Source organism: Cyprinus carpio, chromosome A4 (genome assembly GCF_018340385.1).
Source record: "Cyprinus carpio isolate SPL01 chromosome A4, ASM1834038v1, whole genome shotgun sequence".
Classification (NCBI taxonomy): Eukaryota; Metazoa; Chordata; class Actinopteri; order Cypriniformes; family Cyprinidae; genus Cyprinus; species Cyprinus carpio.
In genome coordinates this window covers 8,013,306-8,034,798 of record NC_056575.1, presented here as the reverse complement: position 1 = coordinate 8,034,798, position 21,493 = coordinate 8,013,306, and the positions used below count along the sequence as shown (strand labels likewise).

Sequence of the window (21,493 nt, the reverse complement as noted above, 5' to 3'; positions counted from 1 at the left end):
AATGCATGTACGCACAATCTTTCTCTGACTGGGATTTCTAAAAGGATTTTTGCTCAGGTTCTGGCGTACAAATGGTTTTATAAATCTGAAAACTTTTGTGCATACGCAGAATCTAGCTTTTGTGCATACGTACACTTTGAATTCTACGTTTTATAAATGAGGCCCCAGAACTGTTCACCTGCATAAAGTGGTGGGATTTTTAATTCATCCAAGTGACTCGATCTTTGAATACGTTCACGGAAATATCACATACATAAAATATATGTCAGTTATACGAAGTGTTAGATTGTTTTCCACTGACTTAATATTGACTAAATTTTGAAATGGATACATGTACATGTACTAGATTATTCGTTTACAGATGTTAAGTTCTGTAACCATTTACCCCTGAAGAAAACGTACAAAAATGACTTTTTCATTATGTTACATCGTTACGCCAGTAGGTGGCGACAAGTTAGCCTCTGCGTTATATGCCAGGTATACACTGTGTGATTTTCGTCTGGTTTTAAGCAAATTCTGACTCATGCGACTCCTTTTTTTCCATTTCTGTTATCACACAGGTGCAGGAAAGTTTAAGGCAGTCGGTTCGTAGCTCCACTTCAACTGTGTGATAGCTTTACGAGGGGCGACCAAAATTTCTGACATGCCAAAATTTCATCTGATTGCCAGTCTGGAGAGGCTAATCACCTGTCGTTACCACCTGTACACTGCACGTCAAAAGACGCAAGACAAAGCTGAAATTTGGCCCGACTCGATTCACGATTCACTTAGCCTAAAAGAGTCATTCAAAAACAATGATTTGTTTGCTACCACAATGGCAACAAATGTGTATAATTTCCAAAACAACTACAAAGCCAAGTTCATGTACCAAGTGTTTCATGTCATGCTCTTCATATGAAAAGGCACAAATGAATGGTTTTACAACATGACTTTAATAATAAGCATTTATTTTGTAACTTTGTGTCTCCACTTTTGCTTAATGTTCATTCAAAGGAATTATTTTTTTTTCACAGCAATTACATTTCAAGACTTTCAAACACTTCTTTAATGTGAGGTTTTTTGGCATACTGTCTTGCTGTATTGTCTTCAGTATCTCTGAGTCTCAATTGTAGCAGCATCCTAATGGCAGCATCCTAATGGCGTCCACATGCTGTCCAATGCAGGCCATATGTACGGCTGCAAACCATTAAAAAAAAATCACTTTACGTTCTAAAAAGTTTCCAATTATGGCATCTCACTAAGGTGGCATGCAATGAAATACACTATAAAGTGTAACCTGATCTTCCTTTTGTGTCTCTTGCATGTAGATCAGCGCCCAGGGCGAGCAGTGTTTTTATAGCACTTGTGTGACCTTCCTGAAATATGAGCATTGAGATCAAAACCAGATTAGAAGAGGAAGCGTGTTTACCTTAACTGTGCTTCATGTTTAATGCAATAGATACAACCTTAGCAGCGTAGTGCAATGCAGTCAGCTCTAGTTTTGTGGCTCTTGGGTTTATATCGATACCAAGATTATGCACGAGGAAAGAAAGTGCTTCTTCCTGAGCAGTTACAGAGGCCTGGTGTAGGGACTGTGCACCGATAATATCTACCGCTGAAGGAGATGCCTATAACAGATAAACATGGATATGATTATATCTAATATAAGAAAAACAAAGTGAGTGATATTGATTATATGTGCATACCTGGTGATTCTCGAGGAGCAATTTAGCAATAGCTATGTGTCCATTTCTTATGGCATCCATAAATGGTGTGACTCCACAACTGTCCTTCTCATCAGGCTCATAGCTACAACTGAATTAACATGCAAACAATGTGAGCAAAATAAGAAGGTACTGTGCTATACACGTGCACACTTAAAAAATGTTACCTTTGAAGCATAATCTTCACTGCATCCTCGCAGCCGTGCATAGCTTGGGTGAGAAAAAATGCAGATACATGAAGGCAAATCTGTGAAATCTGTAAAAATATTTATTAATGTGCTTCCATACCAGCAGTGTGGAGGGGCGTCCTGCCAGTCTTGCTTTTTGTCTTCCAGACCTCAGGTTTGGCCAGTAGGAGGTGGTGTATGATGGCTAGATCTCCTTCTCTGCATGCAATGTGATGAGTTCCATCCATCCTTGTTCTGCAGCATTGGGTCAGCACCGTGATTCAGCAGCTCCAAAATGACCTTGAGGTTTCGACGGGTACAGGCCATCATAAGAGGGGTCTTAAACAGGTTAGAAGTTGGTTTTGTTAAAATGCAGCAGAGCTGCTCAAAAACAAAGCAGTGTTATTGACAACTAACAATAAAATTATTAAAAAATAATGTTTTTTCATTGAAGTAAAGCTGAAATAGAAAAAGAAATATAAATATTAGATTAAAAAAAAAAAACTAAACTTACATTTTCTAAAACAAAAATAAGAAATGTTGGCTTGGGAACTAAATACATTTGAAATTGAAGTACAAAAACTACAAAAACTAAAACTGATTTTAAAAAAATGAAATATACATTACATTTATATTATATTTTATGCCCATAAATACAACATGTTCTGCATGCAATTAAGTGCACTGCACACATTATAACTGTACAATTTATACTATATTAGTATAGTACATTAATAATTTTGTTATGTGATTTTATGATTTCTATTAGTTAAGTTAGTATTTAGTATTTATTTAGTATTTCAGTTTTAGTAATGTTAGTACTTCAGCTTCAGCTTATTTTATTTCCGTTTTCATAATATTCATTTTATGTCAGCTTTATTTCAATTAACGACAATTATTCTTTATGGTCTCACGTAACAATAACACTTTTTTTTAGTTTTTTTTTTTTGCGATTTTTATATATTCTTACGTACAAATTTATATAAACAGCGGCAAGCAGTATTTTGCAGTAGACTAAAAATGTTTCCTTCGAGCCGGATTCGAACCAGCGACCTAAGGATATCAGTGCTGAACCTCTACAGTCCTCCGCTCTACCAACTGAGCTATCGAAGGCGTTAAAATTGCATCCGCTTCCTTATAATATATTCCATCCACCCACTACATGAAACTTCGTAAACTCGCTTCAGAATTTATGACGTACCAGTCTGCTTTCTTCAAACTGTCTATTTTCGCTCCCCTGGCAATGAGGTACCGCACACACTCATACTGACTCATGGAGGAAGCCTCGTGCAGAGCTCTCTTGTAGTAGTTGTTGTACACTTCAATGTTCATATTGAGTTCCTCTACTAAATAATGCAAAATGTCTAAGTGTCCATGTCTGGCAGCATAGTGCAGTAAAGTATCTCCAGATTTCCCAAACTGAGTGTAGATGACAGAATGCTTGTTGACGTGCTCACTGAGTTGCTGTCTTACCGTGCACAGCTCTCCGAGTTGAATTGCTTTGATTAAGTGCTTTAATGTGCTTTCTTCCTCCATTTAGCTCAATTAAATTCTTCTAGATAGATTGCTTAAAGAAAAAAACACACGCAACCGCGATGCATTACTAGTGAAATGATGACAACAGAAACCTACGATGGTTTTACTGCATGGTCTGGCCATAAAGTGACAGCACGCCACCCACCGGTTTCTTCAAAATAAAAGTCCCACTATTACTTTATTCCTAATGTTTTTATTTTTATTTTTTAACTTTGTAAAATACAATAATCTCATAAAAATTTAAAACAAGAAAAAAAAGCACAAGGACAAAGCATTATGGCATTACCTGTCTTCGTATTTCTTACTACCCACAAACTACTGTATACAGACAGAAAGACAGACAGAAAGACAGATAAGACAGACACATACAGACAGACAGATGGATAGACAGATAGATAGATCGATCGATAGATAGATAGATAGATAGATAGATAGATAGATAGATAGATAGATAGATAGATAGATAGATGACACATTGACAGAGAGAGAGAGAGAGAGAGAGAGAGAGAGAGAGAGAGAGAGAGAGAATGGTTTAAAAGTGGCTTACAAATGAATTCACATCAGGGAGAATTTTACATATATCATTTAATATTTAGACTTGAGCATTAGCCTTTTATTACAGCACAATTTGCATAATTTATCAATACCGTTTGTGTACAACCACAAAAACCATGACAGCTGGGTTTTTTTATTTTTTTTTATCAGTTTACATTAAGTGGAAAACCAGACGGATTATACAAGCATATCTTTGTACAGTCAGCATACATATTTAGATCTGATTAATTTTTCATAATCTTATTCTCTTTTTGTAAATAGAATCTGGACACAAAAATAGTATGAACAAACCACCAACAAAACATGCAACATCCAAAGTGAAAACACCATACGTTTCCTGATTCTACTTGGAGTCAGTAAGGTCAAAATCTGTCTGTTATTATACAGGGTTAAATCGGTGTCTGTTGTGCAGGTCAAGTCCAGTCCGTCAGAGGCAAGCGTGAGGAAAGCTTTGCATGTACAACATGTACACACAGATCAAAACAGTCGCTCTGCTTCTTTCCCTCAAACATGCTCTTCGCTGAACCAGAATACTAATACAAGATCCTATTTGTACAAAAAGAAAATTATAATTTTTATTTACACAGCTTGTATTTATTTATGTTTTAAATAATTTTTTTGCAGAGGTAAAGGTTAGTGCGGCGAAGTGAAAGTGGAGCATGCGCGAATAATTCAAAGGAGGCTGCGTTGGTTACGATGAATTCATGTGACGATTTGTTATAGGATGCCTTTTTCTCATCTCATTTGTAAACATAAAAAATTATAACATTCTGGGAGATCAGAATATATAGTGAAAGCTGCGCATTGTAGGCTATATAAAGCTGAGTGCAGTGAGATAGTTTTGTTTCTTTCCAGACACTGTGAATGACGAACATACTATAAGATGACCTGCTATGATCCTGTAAACACATTTTATGTACATTTAAATTATCGAAACTAGTAGTTATATAGTTGAGTAGGTTAATCAAGCCTACATTTTTGCAAACTCATTGTTACATGACCTCAAAATAGCAATAAAAAATTAATTAAACAAGCATCAAGCAAAAGACACGACCAAATATAAAAGCAAACATGTGGAAAACACATTAAAAAAAAGTCCCCATTCCTAATGCTTTATCTGTCCTTCGACCACTAAACAATAAGTACACCAGATGCTTTTTTAGTTGCATAGAATAACATAGGCCTACACAGAACCTGCGGATTTTGGTAGTTTGGCACAGGTTAAAGGTTGACTCGACCCTTAACGCTGGATGTTTGAGTGAATATCAGTAAGTGCATGACCTGTAAAATGGCTGGGTTATTTTTTTTGTAAAGTTTGCATCCACACATCATAAGTTTAAAGGCATAAAAAACAACAAGGCATAAAAAACAATAAGAAACAACATCCATATAATACTAATGGCATTTGATTTAAGTGTCTGCATTGCGAAGTGACCACACTTTTCTGAATGTATGAGATTGTGCACTCAGCATTTAACTGTCCTTTTAGACATGTAAACCAAGAAGAAAATTACTGTTAGCCAAAATGATCTGTTAAATTAAAAATGAACACATTGTGATGTCATCACCCTGATCCTCATTGTTATCGCCTTTAAGCTGAACCTGCTTAGATCAAAGATCAGCCAATATTTTTTAAGCAAGGCCTTTTCATCGAAACCTGAGTGTTTAGGAATTTTTTCTTTTTTTTTTAATAAAACATAATATCAACGTTATATCAGCAATATGATGCGGACAGACACTACACTGACCCATTCAAACTCTAATCCTTGAGTATTTAAGAGAAACAGATGCGTATGAGTATATGTGGGGGATTGACAGTGTTTGCCTCTTTTAAATGGCAGGATGTTTTTGTTGTTTTGAGGAAAACTCAGGAAAAGCTACCAACCTACATTCGTAAAATGCTCGACACAAAGTGCAAATTATATAACAGTGCTGGATTCGACATTTTCAACTGATGCTGCTGCAAACTGGAGATTTCAACTGTCACATTCATCAAATGAGAAAGCAAACCATAACAATCAGCGAAAACTTTCTATTGGATTTCCCATTCATTTCTGTGTGAGTCATATAAGACCGGCAGTTTTCTTAAACGTTTAAATTCTTTGTAATTATCTGCTTCTTGATTCCTGGAGCTTTGAACCTGTATCTCTGACTTTGATGAATTCAGTTTCACACAGCGAAAGATGAAAGTAGTATTTCTGTGAGTGGAAATAACCATACTGACACAACGAGTCATCACAACACCCAATAAATCATATTTCATTCATTTAAATCTGTCTATAATACACCATAAAATACTCTTCTAATCCAATGATAATATGCTTTAAATATCAGGTCTTTCAACACATAATAACATCTGAGAGGGAATGTAAAATAACGATAAATATCTAAAACTGAATTTGTCTCTATCATACAAAAATAATGTATATGATATCCGTCTCTATCTGTAAATAATAGTTCTCGTATGAATAATGCACAAACGGGAAAAATTACTTGAATAAATAAATATACTTTCACTCTATCATCTAACTGTCGGTTGTGGCCCAATGTACACATATTATTATACATACATCTGTATAAATATGTGTGGATAAGTGTGAGTGACTGTGAAAGTGCATGTACACATATAGGTATATGAACACATTTTGTGAATCTCCAGATTTTTTGAGCCTATCCCAACGTAAAGATCTGTATCGTGTCACTAAGTGTCAGATCCTTTCTGTAAACACCATTATACACCTGTTTCTCCATGGCTTGGATTAACACAATCACACATGCCAGTGTAGTCGGGAAGCTCCCTGTGTCGGCCTCCAAATTCAGCTCAGTTTAGTCTCAAAGAATGCGGCAGAGATGTGCGACTCCACTGCCTGGTCTGTCCTTGTGTCTCATCCGACCGCTGTCTTTAAGAGTGGATCTGAGCTGTGCTGGCCAGCAGCTTGTGCCAGCTCACCACCCGTTTTCGTAGGTCTACCTTATCCAGCCACACGTAAGCTTCGCCAATTAGGGTCTTCTTTACGAACTTGCCTCCATTTGAAACAAGAAAGAGCTGCAAGGGTTGGAATAAATATGAATCACTACTTCAAGTCGGGTCAAATTTTAGCACCCAAATGCATCGGTTTCTGGCGTACCTGAATGGAATGACCTGTAGGGTTCATGCAGAAGCGAAAAGTTTCATTGAAAGACGGTTCACGATCATGACGACACACTCTGGTTTTCTTCTTGATGATTCTTTTCTGAGTGGCCACATTCACCACATAGAGCTTCACATACAGGTCTGTAAAACAACATCAACAATAAGTATTAAGCTTTCCTATCTCAAGTCCTGTTTAAACAGGAAATATGTCAAAGCATTTCTGTAAGAACATTTGGGAAGTTTATATCAATAAGACAATGTGTAAATCAACCATATATCAAATAGATGCATAGTATAATTAGAATGAGAGAACATGTTTGCAGTCGTGTGTCTTGTTACCAGGGAGGTGGTCTGGAGACTTGAATTTGTAGGTTATGTTTCTGCACTGTAGGATCTCAAGCACCAGGTGTTCTCCCTCTGTCTTCATCTCTTTCTTCAGGGCAATCTTTATCTCCCCCATCACTTGAGTCTTACCTAAACCGGCACAGACACAGACACATCGATATGGCAGTTCTTCTTCCTATCCGTTATCTCTGTATCTCTTCCTTCCACATTCCGTGTATCTCTGACCACGAGGAGCATACAGACAGTAATAAATAGCATCGCAGAGGAAATAGATGAATCCAGAGGGAGCTATTATTCCACTGTTTTTCATAGATAAAAGTGTGATAATATAATATCGTTCAAAAGTTTGGGGCCACCAAGACTTTGTTGTCAGAAGCACTTGATAGTTTTAATCAGCAAGGATGCATTAAATTGATCAAAACTGATTTCTGTTTAACAACAAATCCTTGAAAAAAGCATCATGATTTTGACTAAATATTAAGCAGCTGTTTTCAACATTGATAATCAGAAATACTTTTTGAGCACCAAATCAGCACAGTAGAGAGATTTCTGAAGGATAATATGACACTGCAGATTACACTTTAAAGTATATAAAGTATAAAACAGTTATTTTAAATTGAAATAACATTTCACAATATTTCTTACTGTATTTCGATCAAATAAATGCATCTTTGGAGAGTATAAAAGGCTTCTTTGAAAAATATTAAGAAATTTTACAAACCACATACTTTTGAACTGTAGATAAAAGTATGATCTAATGAAATTCATAAAATTTTAATTTTATATATATATATATATATATATATATATATATATATATATATATATATACACACACATTATTATAGTAGTAGTAGTAAAAACAGTAGTTGTAATAATTATATATATATATATATATATATATATATATATATATATATATATATATATATACTGTATGTGTGTGTGTGTATATATATATATATATATATATATATATATATATATATCTATATATATAAAATAGAAAAGAAATTAAACTTCTTAGCTGTCACATTGTACTCCCAAATAACCTGCTTTTGACAAACATGCACAAAAAAATCACGAAACCACACAACATCCCATGCAAACATTACCCTCCGTATCTCCATGAGCGGATTTAACAGCTTCTGTGCCGTTTGGAATCTTTCCCCTGAATAATAAACAACATCAGGTCAGAGAACCCGTGGAGTGCCAAGAAAATAGAGGAATTTGAATAAATACAACACAAAAAAAGCAGTCTAGATTCTACCAAATAAAACCATGAAACTGTAGATTATTTCAAACAAAATGTGACTAATTAGCAAATATTATGGGAGTCATATGGAAAGCACTCACAATCTGGGGACCTGGAAGATAGCACTATCTACTGCATTGGTCCCGCCCTCTTCATCCAATAGGCTAAAGGCACTGCCACTCAGACCACTGTCCAATGAGGCTGCAGTAACAGGAGCATCACCAGATCTATGGCTGCGGGACGCTGTTTTTTGAAGTGGACTATGTGAGTTGCATGAGTCACATACACTACTACTAGTTTGCAACTGGTAACTATCAATTATGGGGTAGATATTCACATATCCACTCCCAACAAACCCACACACACACACACATACACACAAATACTGTAGATACTGCTGGCAACATTTAAAGAAAGCATGACAGCACTCCATAAATGAAAGGAAATAGCACAGACAGAAATATGCTAAGCAGACTTTAGATGAAAGAAGCAAAAGCACAGACACAACAAATTAAACTGTTCATTAGTAATATGTGTATTTGAGTTTTGTACATTAAGTAATTTCATTATGCTAATTCTTTTAGAATTACGCTAAGTTTATGTTAATTGTGGTTAAGTACGATTAATCGTATTTTAATAGTTTTTTTTTATGTTGATGCAGTGTTTGCCTGAAAGTAATGTTGATGGTGTGACGTGGGATGCATGATTTTGGCACGTAATTCATGCACATAGTCTTTTTTCAAACAGATTCAGCAACAGTAATACTAAAAACAGGCGGTTTATGAGAATCTCTTGGGATGGTCAGGGAGTTGGCACTCCCTCCTAGTGTTTGTCATCATAGTTGAGCGCTACTGTTCTGTCCCCTGGTTTTAAGGAAGCCCGTTGCTGGACTGTTGAAGCAGACTGAGACTCGCTGCATGAATTTCCTGTGAAGTGGCAGAAAGCAGATTCCAGTCGAAAGTGAGCATCACTAGGTCCCAATCACTTGAAAAACTGAGGACTTCGAAGGTTGCATGGCATTTGCACGTATTTGCACGACAAGCATCACTGCTACTCTATTGTGAATCTGCAAATTTCAGGCCTGTTCATACCAACACGATTGCTGACACGAAAAATCAGCCTATATGTAATTTGAATGTTCAGACCAACCTGAAAAAAAAACTGCAAATGGCCTGAATGAAAATGCAATTTCACTCTCAGGCAGTAGGTGGCAGAAAAGCTTTTATATTAATATTCTAATGTTTGTTGCAGTATTTGATTAGAATAACTTATATTTGTCATAATTGCCTTTGGGTTCATTGTTTAAAATGTTGCAATAAAAACACACAAAATCTGCACAACTTTACATTCCTGACACTCGCTTATCATGGAGAAAAAATAAAATCAGCATTTAAATGTTTTCGAACAGCTGTTCTGATTTTTAATTGTTAATTTTGGCAAGTTCATCAAACACTAAATCATTAGTGTGATGGAAAAATGATTAGAATAACTCTCCGTTAAAAAAATAGTAAAATTGTCTGTTTTGGTCTGAACGGACACATTAACTGTCATTCATTCAAATTAAAATATTAATAATTGCACCAAACCTTTGTCTCGGTGAGAAAAAGCCTTTTACTTGATAGCAAAATTCATGCTAATGCTAAAAATCTCAATTACTGACCCTTTGTGTATTTAATGAAAATGTATTTCGTGCTGTTGAACTTCTACTTATGTAAATATGTAAAGAAATATTTAGTCCTGGGATGTTTAACAGCACCTAAACAAATCGTAATGATGCAGCACCCAGGTTCACGTTATCATAACTTCAAATTTACTTCCTTTATCATCTTCTGTAACAGTTTTGTGTAAAAGGATCCAGTTGCTCACTTTCATTTGGACCCTTCGGATAGCGTCCCCTTCCCGCAGTGCCCTTCGTGGGCACAAAGCACCCTTTGCAATTCAAACAGTGTCCTCAGCTAGTTCCGCTAGTTAAGATGTGCGTTAGTAACTCAACATCCTCTCGCTCTTTCTCTCTTGCTGTCATCGGCAATCATACGAGACGCAATCAACTCTCACCTCCATCCGGCTGTGGCCTCTCTTCAGACATGGCTTTCCTGAGAGTCAGGTGACGGCCGTCAGGGATCTCATTGGCCGGCGACTCGGATGGGGCTCTCTGAATGGTGAGCACACCAACTACGCTGTGCCTGTGGTGCTTTGGGTTGAGGCGGACATTTTGGGCTGGGGCCATATATCAGTCACGGGGTGGGGGCGAGAAGGAGGGGAGGTTTGGAGAGGGGAGAAGGGAGGCGAGATGGAGACTCAGAGTATGAACTTGTCACAAAATGGACACCACCAGCTTTTACTGTAGGTCATAGTCACATGCAGCCACAGTACGCTTACAGCGTCGACTGAGGTGCAGTGTAGGCCAGCGAGAGCCGCAGAGAGTGGGGGCAGGGTGGGATGTGCTTTAAGGAGCAGGCGGCCACATGCACGGCCATCTTGGTAAAGTGGGGAAGCTGCTGAAAAGCCGGCCGTCTGGGACAGAAAACAACTCAATGGGATAAATAAAAGAAAGGTTGTCAGGGCTGTGGTGAAGGGTTCAAGGGGGCAAAACATGTCGCTATGTATGTGTGTGCTGATCAGAGATGGTCATTTGCTGTCTAACTTTAATAAAATAGTAAATTGAGCAGGTTTTACCTAAAATAGCCTTAGTGGCATGGTTTCAACATGTCACTGTGGGGTAAAAGCACAAGTCTGCCAACTAGGTGCCTGACATTTGCAGTCAGATCTCCTCGCAGTGATTGACAGGTCTTAGTAATCTTAGTTAGCATCCAGTGGAAGGCAGCAAAGTGCCTGACTAGGTCAGAAACTGTATTTAGGCTGTACTGAGACTCACAATCCTAAAAGATTTCACCATTATTTTATGCATATGCTTATTGTGTGTTCCCTGGGAATCAAACACATTACCTTGGCTTATGCCATGCTAGCTGCGCTACAGGAACAGAAAATTTAAAAGATGTGATTTAAGGGTGCAGTGAAACTATATTTCATTAATTCAAAGTTTAGTTTTAAATTGTTATGATTATTAAAAGTGTTAAAAATTGTTGGAAAAAGAATAATACTCTTCCTGTATGTGTGCAAATGTGATGCATTCCCAACACACCGGTGAGAACACACAGGCGAAGTGGAAGTGAAGTGACAGACTGTGACCACAGTGGGACCAGAGGAAGTACAATGGGAGAAACCAGAAAACAACAACAGGGAAAGGGGGAAAAAACAAAAGAGGGCAGTGAAAAAGAACAGAAGGAGGAACAGATGAGTGCGAAGGCAGCCATGCTGTGGAGGTTTTATTTGCGTCGTTTACTTGGTTGGAGACGCGGCTGCTGGCCGGCAGCTTCCGCGATTGTCGCGGCATCGTCAAGGTGTGCCCGGGCAGTACCACTTTTGCCATGAGCACGTGGGCCTCCGTGGGGGCGAGCTTGGCCCTCGGAGAGAGACGGCTTCGATGTGCTGGGGCTACTGTGAGATTTTTCAATAGCAAGGACCTGCGTGTCTAAAACACCCAGAACCAAATTACCACAAGGGCATTTCGTTCCCTACTTTTGCCTATTTATTAATTTTAATTCTTCAAAAAATCATACTTATTTTTATTCTACAATTATTATGTTGTTAGGTTATTTGAAATTGAGTCTCCATTGAGTCTGACACAAATGAATGTGATACTTAAGGTCTAACTATTGTGCCCTAGTTAGCATCTAAGCAGGCTGCTTCCTGTCAGAGCGGCCCTGTCACACCCTGTGTGAGGTGGCTGGAGTGAAGCGCTGGTGAGCTCAGCGCTGCTGTGAACTGAACACACATATATGGAGAGCGGGAAGCCAAAGCTAGGAAGCTTGAGAAATACAGGATGGAGAGATCAAGTGAAAGCAAGAACAATAAAGAGAGAGGAAGAGAGGACAGAATGCTTAGGAATGACAGCAATAGAAGGATGGAAAAGAGGAAGACATCACGACTGGAAATGTGAAAGGAGAAGTGGCTGAAGTTCCATGCGACTTGTGGTCCTACCCTTGGCAGGGTCAGGGAAGATTCCGTGACTACGGCTCTTGATGACCGAGGATTTGGGCGAGTCCTCCTTGCTGTGGCCAGAGGTTTTTGGGGAATGCTGGCTCCCGTGTCCTCCGTGGGGTTTGGGTGAGTGCTGGCGGCCCTGTCCCGAGTGAGAACGCCGGTGATGCTCGCCCTCACTCTGCTCCTTTAGAGGCAGCCAGCGTGGGACGTTGTCCAGTTGGGCCGTGTTGGACAGGTCAATTAGTACCTGCAAAGCCCATCAATATTATTATTCACTGATAGCAGTGTGTGTTTTTTATCTAAATTCTTATATATATATATATATATATATAATATAGATATATATATATATATATATATATATACACACACACACACACACACACACACACATAATTCACACCTGAATCATTTTTTAAAGTTCAGATACTGAATATATATATATATATATAATATATATATATATATATATATATATATATATATATACAAACACACACTTCTGTATCGTTTAGCACACATTGGACCTGGTGTTTAATCTTTCAAAGTGTGTTTAAAGCTTATAGGTTATCACCTCTCCCAAGAAGTCATTGGCAGAGCTCTTGTCGTAGTCCCACACGCTGACCTCCAGTGTCTTCTTTCTTAGCTAAACACACACCACACAAACACAGAGTATTCAATGCCAAGATGATTTAATTAGTGACTCTATTACCATACATTATTTTAATGTTGTCATTCTAAGTAACTTGAACTGAACTATTCCTTGAGAAGCTATATTCCAAAACATACACTACCATTTAAAATGTCAAAAGAAACCTCAAAAAATACAAATAAATGAATAAAACAATACTTTTATTCAAAAGTGACAGTAAAGATTTATAATGTTACAAAAAACTATATTTCAAATCAATTCTGTATTTTTATACTTTCTATACATCGATCAAAGTAATAATTTATCATGGTTTCCACAAAAATATTAAGCAGCACAATTGTTTTCAACCTTGATAATAAAAATAAATATTTTCTTGAGCACCAAATCAGCCCATTAAAATGATTTCTGAAGGATTATGTGACACTGGAGTGATGATGCTGAAAATTCAGCTTTGAAACACATGAATAAATTACATTTTAAAATATCTTAAAATAGAAAACAGTTATTTTAAATTGTAATAATATTTCACAAAATTACTGTTTTGACTGTATTTTTAATCAAATAAATACAGCCATGGTGAGTATAATAGACTTTCTAAAACATTCTGAATCTCTGAACTTTGCTTCTGAAGTAAAATTATTTTATTATTAGAACATTTTTATGCTTTTACTGGAAAGCAAGTAAAAAATACTGATTAAGAAAATATCTATTTTCTGTTAAACCAGCAAACATCTCCAACACGATATGCAACATTAAGCATTAAATCCAGATGGTTTTCAATACAAGCCTCACCTACCTGCATTTTGTCTTTCTCTTTCAATTACAAACCACTCGCCTTGCTTCAATAGTCCAGTAAAAACATATCAATCACATCTGTCTGCAGCTGCCCCAGAGAGCTCAACAGACTTAGGAAGCTCTTTGGTCTTAATTAGACTAAAGCACTTCTGGGAGACAACAGACTTTTCCCTCTTTGCACCAAAAGCCTGAGATTCTCTCTGAAGAGCTTTCAGATAATTGAAATCTCAAAACTGACATGAGATGTTCAAACTAAAAAAAAAGCATATTCCATCAAAGTGAAGTCAGATTTCTCTTTTGGTTTTCTAGATATCTGCAACCTAGACGTGTGCAAATGATTGCGAGGTTGTAGTTTACCTGTTCCAGGTGGATATTTTTGTAGATGACAGTTTGGTTCCACTCTGGGTTCAGGCTCTTCTGAACATGTTTGGACCTTCTTTTGTTTTCAGCACTGCAATAGATAACAAACCACAAGAGGTCACCTAGAGTTGCCAGCAGAAAATCAGTTTGGCATGAACCTAACCATGAAACACCTCACACTGGTGGCAAATGGTTTGCACAATGAAGGACGTCTAGTATAGGCCCACTTGTGTTGCTGCAGCGACCATATACTACTTTGAGAAAATGATCAAATGTGTAACGATGATATAAGGAGCAAAACACTATATCATTGAGCCATTCATGTCCAAGCTTGGCCAAGTCTTGTATAATGTGCTGGTACCGTAGGAAAGAATCACATACCTGGCATTCTGCACAACCATGACCTGACTGTGAAGATCCAGCATGCAGCAAAAACAGACAACAATCAGTGATGAGTGGGAGAATGCAAAGATGTGTGTGTGTGTGTGTGTGTGTGTGTGTGCCTGTGTGTGTGTGTGTGTTTGTAGTAGCCCATGCATTCATGCCCATATGTGACCCTGGACCACAAACCATTCTTAAGTCGCTGGGGTATATTTGTAGCAATAGCCAAAAAAAACCAATGTTTGGGTTTATTTTGTTGATTTTTATTTTTTTTCAAAATTATTAGGACATTAAGTAAAGATCATGTTCCATGAAGATATTTTGTAAATGTCCTACTGTAAATATATCAAAACTTAGTTTTTGATTAGTAATATGCATTGCTTCATATTTCATTCATGATTCGTAATTCATAAGAACTTCATTTGGACAACTTTAAAGGCTTTTTTCTTACAGTTGTATCTCAGCCAAATATTGTCCTATACTAACAAAACAAACATCAATGGAAAGATTATTTATTCAGCTTTTATGATGTATAATGCTTAATTTTGAAAAATGTACCCTTATGGCTTGTCCAGGGTCACATATGGAGTTGAGAAATGGAGAGCTTCTGTTTCTGTAGGTTCAATCCACAAGTACTGCATGATCAGATGAGAGCCAGAAATGATCCCAAGCACACATACACAAACATACACACCAACCTACAAATATCAGTCAGCACTATCATTTTACACACAAACTGAACTGGCATTGGTTTTCCTCTTTTGCTGACTCACTCACTGCACAAAATGTATGGAGACGCACACACACACACACACACACACACACACACACACACACACACACACACGATCATATACAGCCAAAAACTAAGTCTTACACAATATGCATAATCCTTTCCAGGTCTTTCCCACAGACCTGGTGCTAATTACAGCTGGATAAGTGATTTTCTGTTTCGTTAACTCAGAGAAAGTAGCAGCTAGGACTGAATAACAGCTGTGGGAGACTTAATTTCCAGTGCCAAGGGTGAAACAGGTGGATTTATATTTTTAAAGTCAAGAATCCAGATTTTAAATTATACTGGCATCTTATTTTCACACTCTCTGTAGTCTTACATAGCTGTTTTATTAGGTAGCTTGAAAAGGAAGAGGCTGAACATGTAAAGTGACCAGCTACAGTTGGTTGTTCACACTGAGGCTGAAACCTTGAGACACAATTCAGTTCCAATCACTTGAGTTTTACTCAATGTACTTACCCTCTACCTGGCAGCAAGTAAACTTTAACGAACGGATCCGAATAGCCGTTATTGTCCCGGGGTGCCAGATTTCGTGCTTGAAGAACATGGACGATGAGATTTCCCAGCTGTTTGTCGTAATTTATTTGAAGCTGAAAATCGAAGAAAGAAAGTAAGAAATGTTTTTTCCACTTTCCACTACTAAAAAGATAAATTAATAGGACATAAATACATTCTGTTCATTAATAAGTAGGGTTCTGACCAATTAATTCACTTTACACAATAGGGAATGCACTCATAATGAGCAATTTCTAGCTGAAGAAATATTTTAGAGCTGAGCATAACTAGAAGAGTTATATCAACTACAGAAATTTCCACTTATGCAGGTCTGTAAAACACAATTTTTAATTTCCCTGACATTTCCAGGTTTTCCATGGCCTGAATAAGCTACTCTTATAGCTGCGTTAATGAGAGCCAAAATCTACCTGGATCTCTCCTGACACTGGGTAGGACTGAGTTTTTGCAGCCTCAGAGGTCTAAGAAACAAAACATCAGCAGTAAGAAAAGACACAGTTACGCATTTACCTCATTGTACACAAAAAGGCATCAAATAATTGCGTGTGCATGGCATATGCATACCTTGCTGTGACGTTTCTTGCTGACAGAGGGTGAACCAGGCTGGCCAGGGCTAGGAACTGCACTGGAGCCAGTGGACGCTGAGGCTTTATCCAGTGCTGATGCAGAGGAGGACGGCATCTGCTGCTGGGACACTTTCTGTAGCTCGGCAGCCAGCTGCTTAGGGTCCACACCTGGTGACCGCGGAGGTCTTTCTCCTGTATATTTATAAATGCAAGTCAGAAGTTAGTGATAAAGTGCCATTGAGGTTAATTAGGACATTATCATTTGATTGCCTTCTCCACTGACTGGAGGTTCTCACCTTTGGTCTGGTCTTGAAGGTCTAGGTGGGAGCTTTCAGAATCAGACAGCATATTTAGGTCACTGGAAATGACAAAAAGAAAAATCATGGTCAAAAGACAGAAAGTTAGGTGAATGGACCCTATTTGCTCTCTTAAATGTACACTCCTGGTTTTAATGTACTTTTTTGTAAAAATGTTACTTTTTTTGGCACTCAAATGGCTTTACTTTTTGGTTGAAGTCACAAATCCTTTTTTACTTTTTCAGACACTTTGCCTCTAACCATTTTTTAAATAAAAATACATAAGGCCAATTTTTCATGATTTATTCCCGCCCTACATTTCTTCTTATTAAATATCATGTTTTATTAAGAAATACATCAGAATGCAGAATAAAAAATGGGTTAGGAACAGTGTTTCAGTTTTACTTCTATGACAATAACTAAGCACTAATTTTTCCAAACAAGTACTAATCATTTCTTAAGCTGTACAACTTTCTTATCAGATAGAAAGTAAAAGTAAAAATGACTTAAAGCACATTTAAATGATAAGTTGCTATGCAAATCTGGCACTCACAGTCTGACACATATCTCCGCCTCTCCAACCTGGTGACCAACCAGACCCTGCACCTCCTCGTACGTCTTACTAGTCAAGGAAATGCTGTTCCACTCCAGAACTTGCATTCCTATGCAAACACACACACACATAAAATCAGCCACTGGATACATTTTAGTCTTCACAATCTGGAAGATCAAACACGCTGTGAAAAGCACTGCAACATTATACATGATGTCTTTCAATTAAACGATGCATGCTGTAGAAACCCTGTGAGAAAGTAGAGGGAAACACGTGCAGTAGAGTTCTCTCCAAGTCACAGCAAACTGAAACCATTTTGTTGGTGCACTTACACAGATGAAAACGTGTCTTCAGGTAGGCCAGGTAGGCCCGCTTTCGATGTTTCGAAGCTCCCACATTACAGTGGATGCTTGGGGTCCCTGGAGGTGAATGTGTACGCATGTCATGTACTGTAACTGTACACACTCACAGATTCTAATAGTTCAATGTGAGAGACTGAACAGCCGGCTCACATTACTCCACTGTTTAACACAAGCCTGTTCTTTTGAGCTTGAGAATATACATGAGTCACATGGCTGTTGTAACCATGCCGACTGCATGCATAATCACACTTACAGCAAGCAGAAACATTTGACATTTTACCCTTAAGAAGCCTCAGCTGCTGCTGGGACAATATGTGGGAGAGAGACGATACGATGTGAGATGAGACAAGAAGAGAGAAGAGGATACTAGAAGAGATTAACTAAGATGAGATGAGACAAGAGTAGATATGAAAAGAGAGCAGATCAAAAGAAAAGAGAGGGGGCAAGAGATGAGATGAGACAAAAGTAGATATGAGAAAAGATCAAAATAGAAGAGAAGGAACGAGATGTGATGAGAAAAGATGATGAGAAAGGTTGAGAGACAAGACAAGAAAAGGGTAATGAAGAGACCAGATAAGATTAAATGAAAGTAGATACAAGAAAAGAGTCAAGACAAGATGAGAGAGACAGGGCGAGAAGAGACAAGACAAGAGGAGAAAGACAAGGCAATAAGAAACGAGACAAGATGAGAAAAGATGGGAAAATGAGAAGCAAACTGACAAGAAGAGTAGACATGAGAATAAGATTAGATGAGAAGTCCCAACATGAGAAGAGTTGAAATAGTTGACACGAGAAGAGACGGAAAGAGTAGGCAAAAGCAGATGTGAAGAGAAAAGATGAGACTATATAAGATGAAATGAGACAAGATGAGAATAGAAGAGACCAGACAGTAAGTTACAAGATGAGACGAGACAGGATAAACAAGATGAATGAGACAAAAGAAGAGAAGATATGAGAAGAGAAGAGACAAGATGAGATTAGAAGAGACAAGACAAGACGAGAAGAGATGAGATGAGAAGAGGATACAGCTGAGGAATCAGATGTCTAAATACAAAGTGATATTTGATAAAGAGTGTGAGAGGAGTAGGAGGAGGAGCAAGACAGACGTGCAGCGTCAGTCCCAGTTAAAGCCAAGAATCTTCTCTCACAATGCCCAGCTGTTGTATATAGCCTCATAAATAAGTCTGTGCACAGACAGATCCACTCCCTCCAGCTTCACTTTTCCTCTCGCCACCTATGCCGGCCCCTCATTAATTATAACCGGGAGAAAGCAGCACAAAAGTTGGAGCCCAAGGAGACCTAATTTACTACACTTTGTGCTCACCCTCACCCCTGGAGAAAGAGAGAGTGTTAACGTCTCTGTCACAACTAGGATCAATAGAGCTTGTAAAATTCAGCTCCATCATAATGGCTGAAATAGTCCATCAAGACAGTCCAAAGCAGTCCTGAAATTCAGATTTCACTCTGGGTTTTATTCCAAAAGTCTGTTAAGATTCTTCCAAGTCAATGAGAGACTCTAGCCGTCAGCCACCATTGGATGAATCTGTCACAATGAGGTCAATGTTAATTTTGTAAAGCGCACATTTACATAACAGCATTGCAACACAGTGTTATAAAGCAGTAAAACCTCAAACTCTTTTCAGCTGAACTCACCAGAAACATTTCAGTCAAAGTTTTGATATAAATTTAACACTCAACTGTCATTTGATCTGCGCAACACCTACACCTGTGCAACACCTAACGCAGAGGAAACACAGTCATCAACCTGAAACTTCAACTTCATTTTCTGCTTCTCTATCTTTATCTCTCACATCAAGAATGAGTCACTCCTGGAGCCTGGAGGTGAAGAATCACGCGGATTAGCATCATTTGTTTTTCCTGTCTCCTGCTCTGAAATATCACATCAATTTGTGCCCCTTAACGTCAACAGATGTGCTTCTCTCCCTGCTCTAAGAGACAGTGAACATCGAAACACCTCTTCAGCTTAAACAAAACAGTGAACTCACTCAGTGACTGGTTTAAAAGTGTAACCACCCTTCATTGAGGTGCCTACCTTCCACAATCTTTCCCGTCTGTTCCGCAGCTCCTCCAGGTAATACTTTGGCAACATATGCACCAATGTCCCCGTTGCTGCCCGGAACATCTTTTCCTCCAACCACACGGATGCCCAGTCCGTTTCCTGTGAGAAAAAGAGTATTGCTTACACATAAGGTGGTCTAAAACCTGCACCAGACAGTAACATGTAGCTTGAATGCATCCGTGGTTATGGATTTTGATAGTTATTTATATGGTTGTGGGTTCGAGTCTCGGCCCGGCAATCCCACGACTTAGGTGCCCTTGCGCAAGGCACCGAACCCCCAACTACTCCCCGGGCGCCGCAGCATAAATGGCTGCCCACTGCTCCGGGTGTGTGTTCACTGCTGTGTGTGTGCATTTTTGGATGGTATTAAATGCAGAAGCCATGAATTCTGAGTATGGGTCACCATACTTGGCTGTATGTCACGTCACTTAACAAGCCTAGAAGACTGCCTTTTTTTTTATCAGTGAATTTCTCAATTTTACTCTTATTGGTTTTGCATATTGGTTTCAAGTACCCACCATATTCTGAAAACTATTTAATTTTGCACTCTTATAAAGAAGATTTAAAAGGGTATTTTCTCAGAGAATGCCAAGACAATCATTTTTTACATAGCCCAAAGACCTTTCAGTGAAAAAGTCTTAGTAAAAGAACATTTGTACATATATGAAGAAACCAATTTTCCACTGAAGCTAACATTTTTTGCACTGAATGTTAAAGAATCGTTATGGATATTTTGATATCAATACAGATACATAACTGAACTGTTGCTAGACCTTGGATATTTTTTTGTATTAATTTTGTTGTTATTTTTTTTTTTGTTTTTTTGTTTGGGTTTTGCTGACAAAACTGAACTGTTGCTAGACCTTGGATATTATGCTCACTTTTTTGTAGTCAAGATTGTTAAGGTGACACAGAAGCTGATAAATTGTACAATTTAAGAAAATTTTTAAATGTTGATAGAATTTTTAAATGTTGATAGAATAATGAAATTAAGATAGATTTTTTACTGATTTGTTGATTGATCTTGTGTATTTTTGTTTTTTTTAAAAGGGCAAAATGTGAATAATTTTTAAGGGATAGTTCACTTAAAAATGAAAAATAAGAATCATTTTTTAAGTAAACCTTTCCTTTGAATAGCTTTTCCAGACCTACACTCCCAATTTTTAATTTAATTAAGGTTCATGGTACACAGACCCTTCCGTTACCTTAAATAAAGTCCAACAAATCCACCAGTCACAGCACAGGACATTCACTATAGCCTTATTCAGTTAAGGCACTGGTTTATTAATCAGTTTCTAATTATGAGGATAATCCAATTTGTGAATTACACACCATTTTGAGCTTTGATGACTGATGAAACTGGAGGAATGCCAATCTGCCACATTGCTGAGTAATGTCTGTCCC

The 21,493-nt window shown here is 37.8% G+C and overlaps 1 protein-coding gene, 1 non-coding gene and 1 pseudogene across 11 annotated transcripts in view; all 3 read right to left on the bottom strand.

The window, feature by feature from the left end:
• Positions 1-916: 916 nt before the first annotated feature.
• On the bottom strand, positions 917-3,563 carry LOC109082776 (annotated as a pseudogene).
• Positions 2,896-2,983, bottom strand: trnay-gua. Its single transcript is given in 2 exon segments — positions 2,896-2,931; positions 2,947-2,983. It is a non-coding gene; the product is annotated as a tRNA-Tyr (tRNA).
• Positions 3,564-3,973: 410 nt separating the features above from the next.
• Positions 3,974-21,493, bottom strand: part of pcloa (piccolo presynaptic cytomatrix protein a) — a 46,319-nt gene continuing 28,799 nt past the window's right edge. For 3 of the 10 annotated variants that reach the window (XM_042748574.1, XM_042748590.1, XM_042748600.1), the window contains 17 exons: positions 20,063-20,188; positions 17,648-17,756; positions 17,095-17,156; positions 16,797-16,990; positions 16,643-16,693; positions 16,179-16,309; positions 14,927-14,953; positions 14,543-14,636; positions 13,313-13,384; positions 12,736-12,985; positions 12,038-12,226; positions 10,750-10,911; positions 8,796-8,937; positions 8,555-8,610; positions 7,434-7,568; positions 7,090-7,235; positions 3,974-7,007 (listed from right to left, as the gene is read on the bottom strand). In XM_042748574.1, coding sequence (XP_042604508.1) covers positions 6,864-7,007; positions 7,090-7,235; positions 7,434-7,568; positions 8,555-8,610; positions 8,796-8,937; positions 10,750-10,911; positions 12,038-12,226; positions 12,736-12,985; positions 13,313-13,384; positions 14,543-14,636; positions 14,927-14,953; positions 16,179-16,309; positions 16,643-16,693; positions 16,797-16,990; positions 17,095-17,156; positions 17,648-17,756; positions 20,063-20,188 — 2,090 coding nt within the window. In that variant the 3' untranslated portion in view covers positions 3,974-6,863. The remainder of the gene's footprint in view (positions 7,008-7,089; positions 7,236-7,433; positions 7,569-8,554; positions 8,611-8,795; positions 8,938-10,749; positions 10,912-12,037; positions 12,227-12,735; positions 12,986-13,312; positions 13,385-14,542; positions 14,637-14,926; positions 14,954-16,178; positions 16,310-16,642; positions 16,694-16,796; positions 16,991-17,094; positions 17,157-17,647; positions 17,757-20,062; positions 20,189-21,493) is intronic. The other 7 variants (XM_042748581.1, XM_042748642.1, XM_042748606.1 and 4 more) reach the window with 6 other exon arrangements.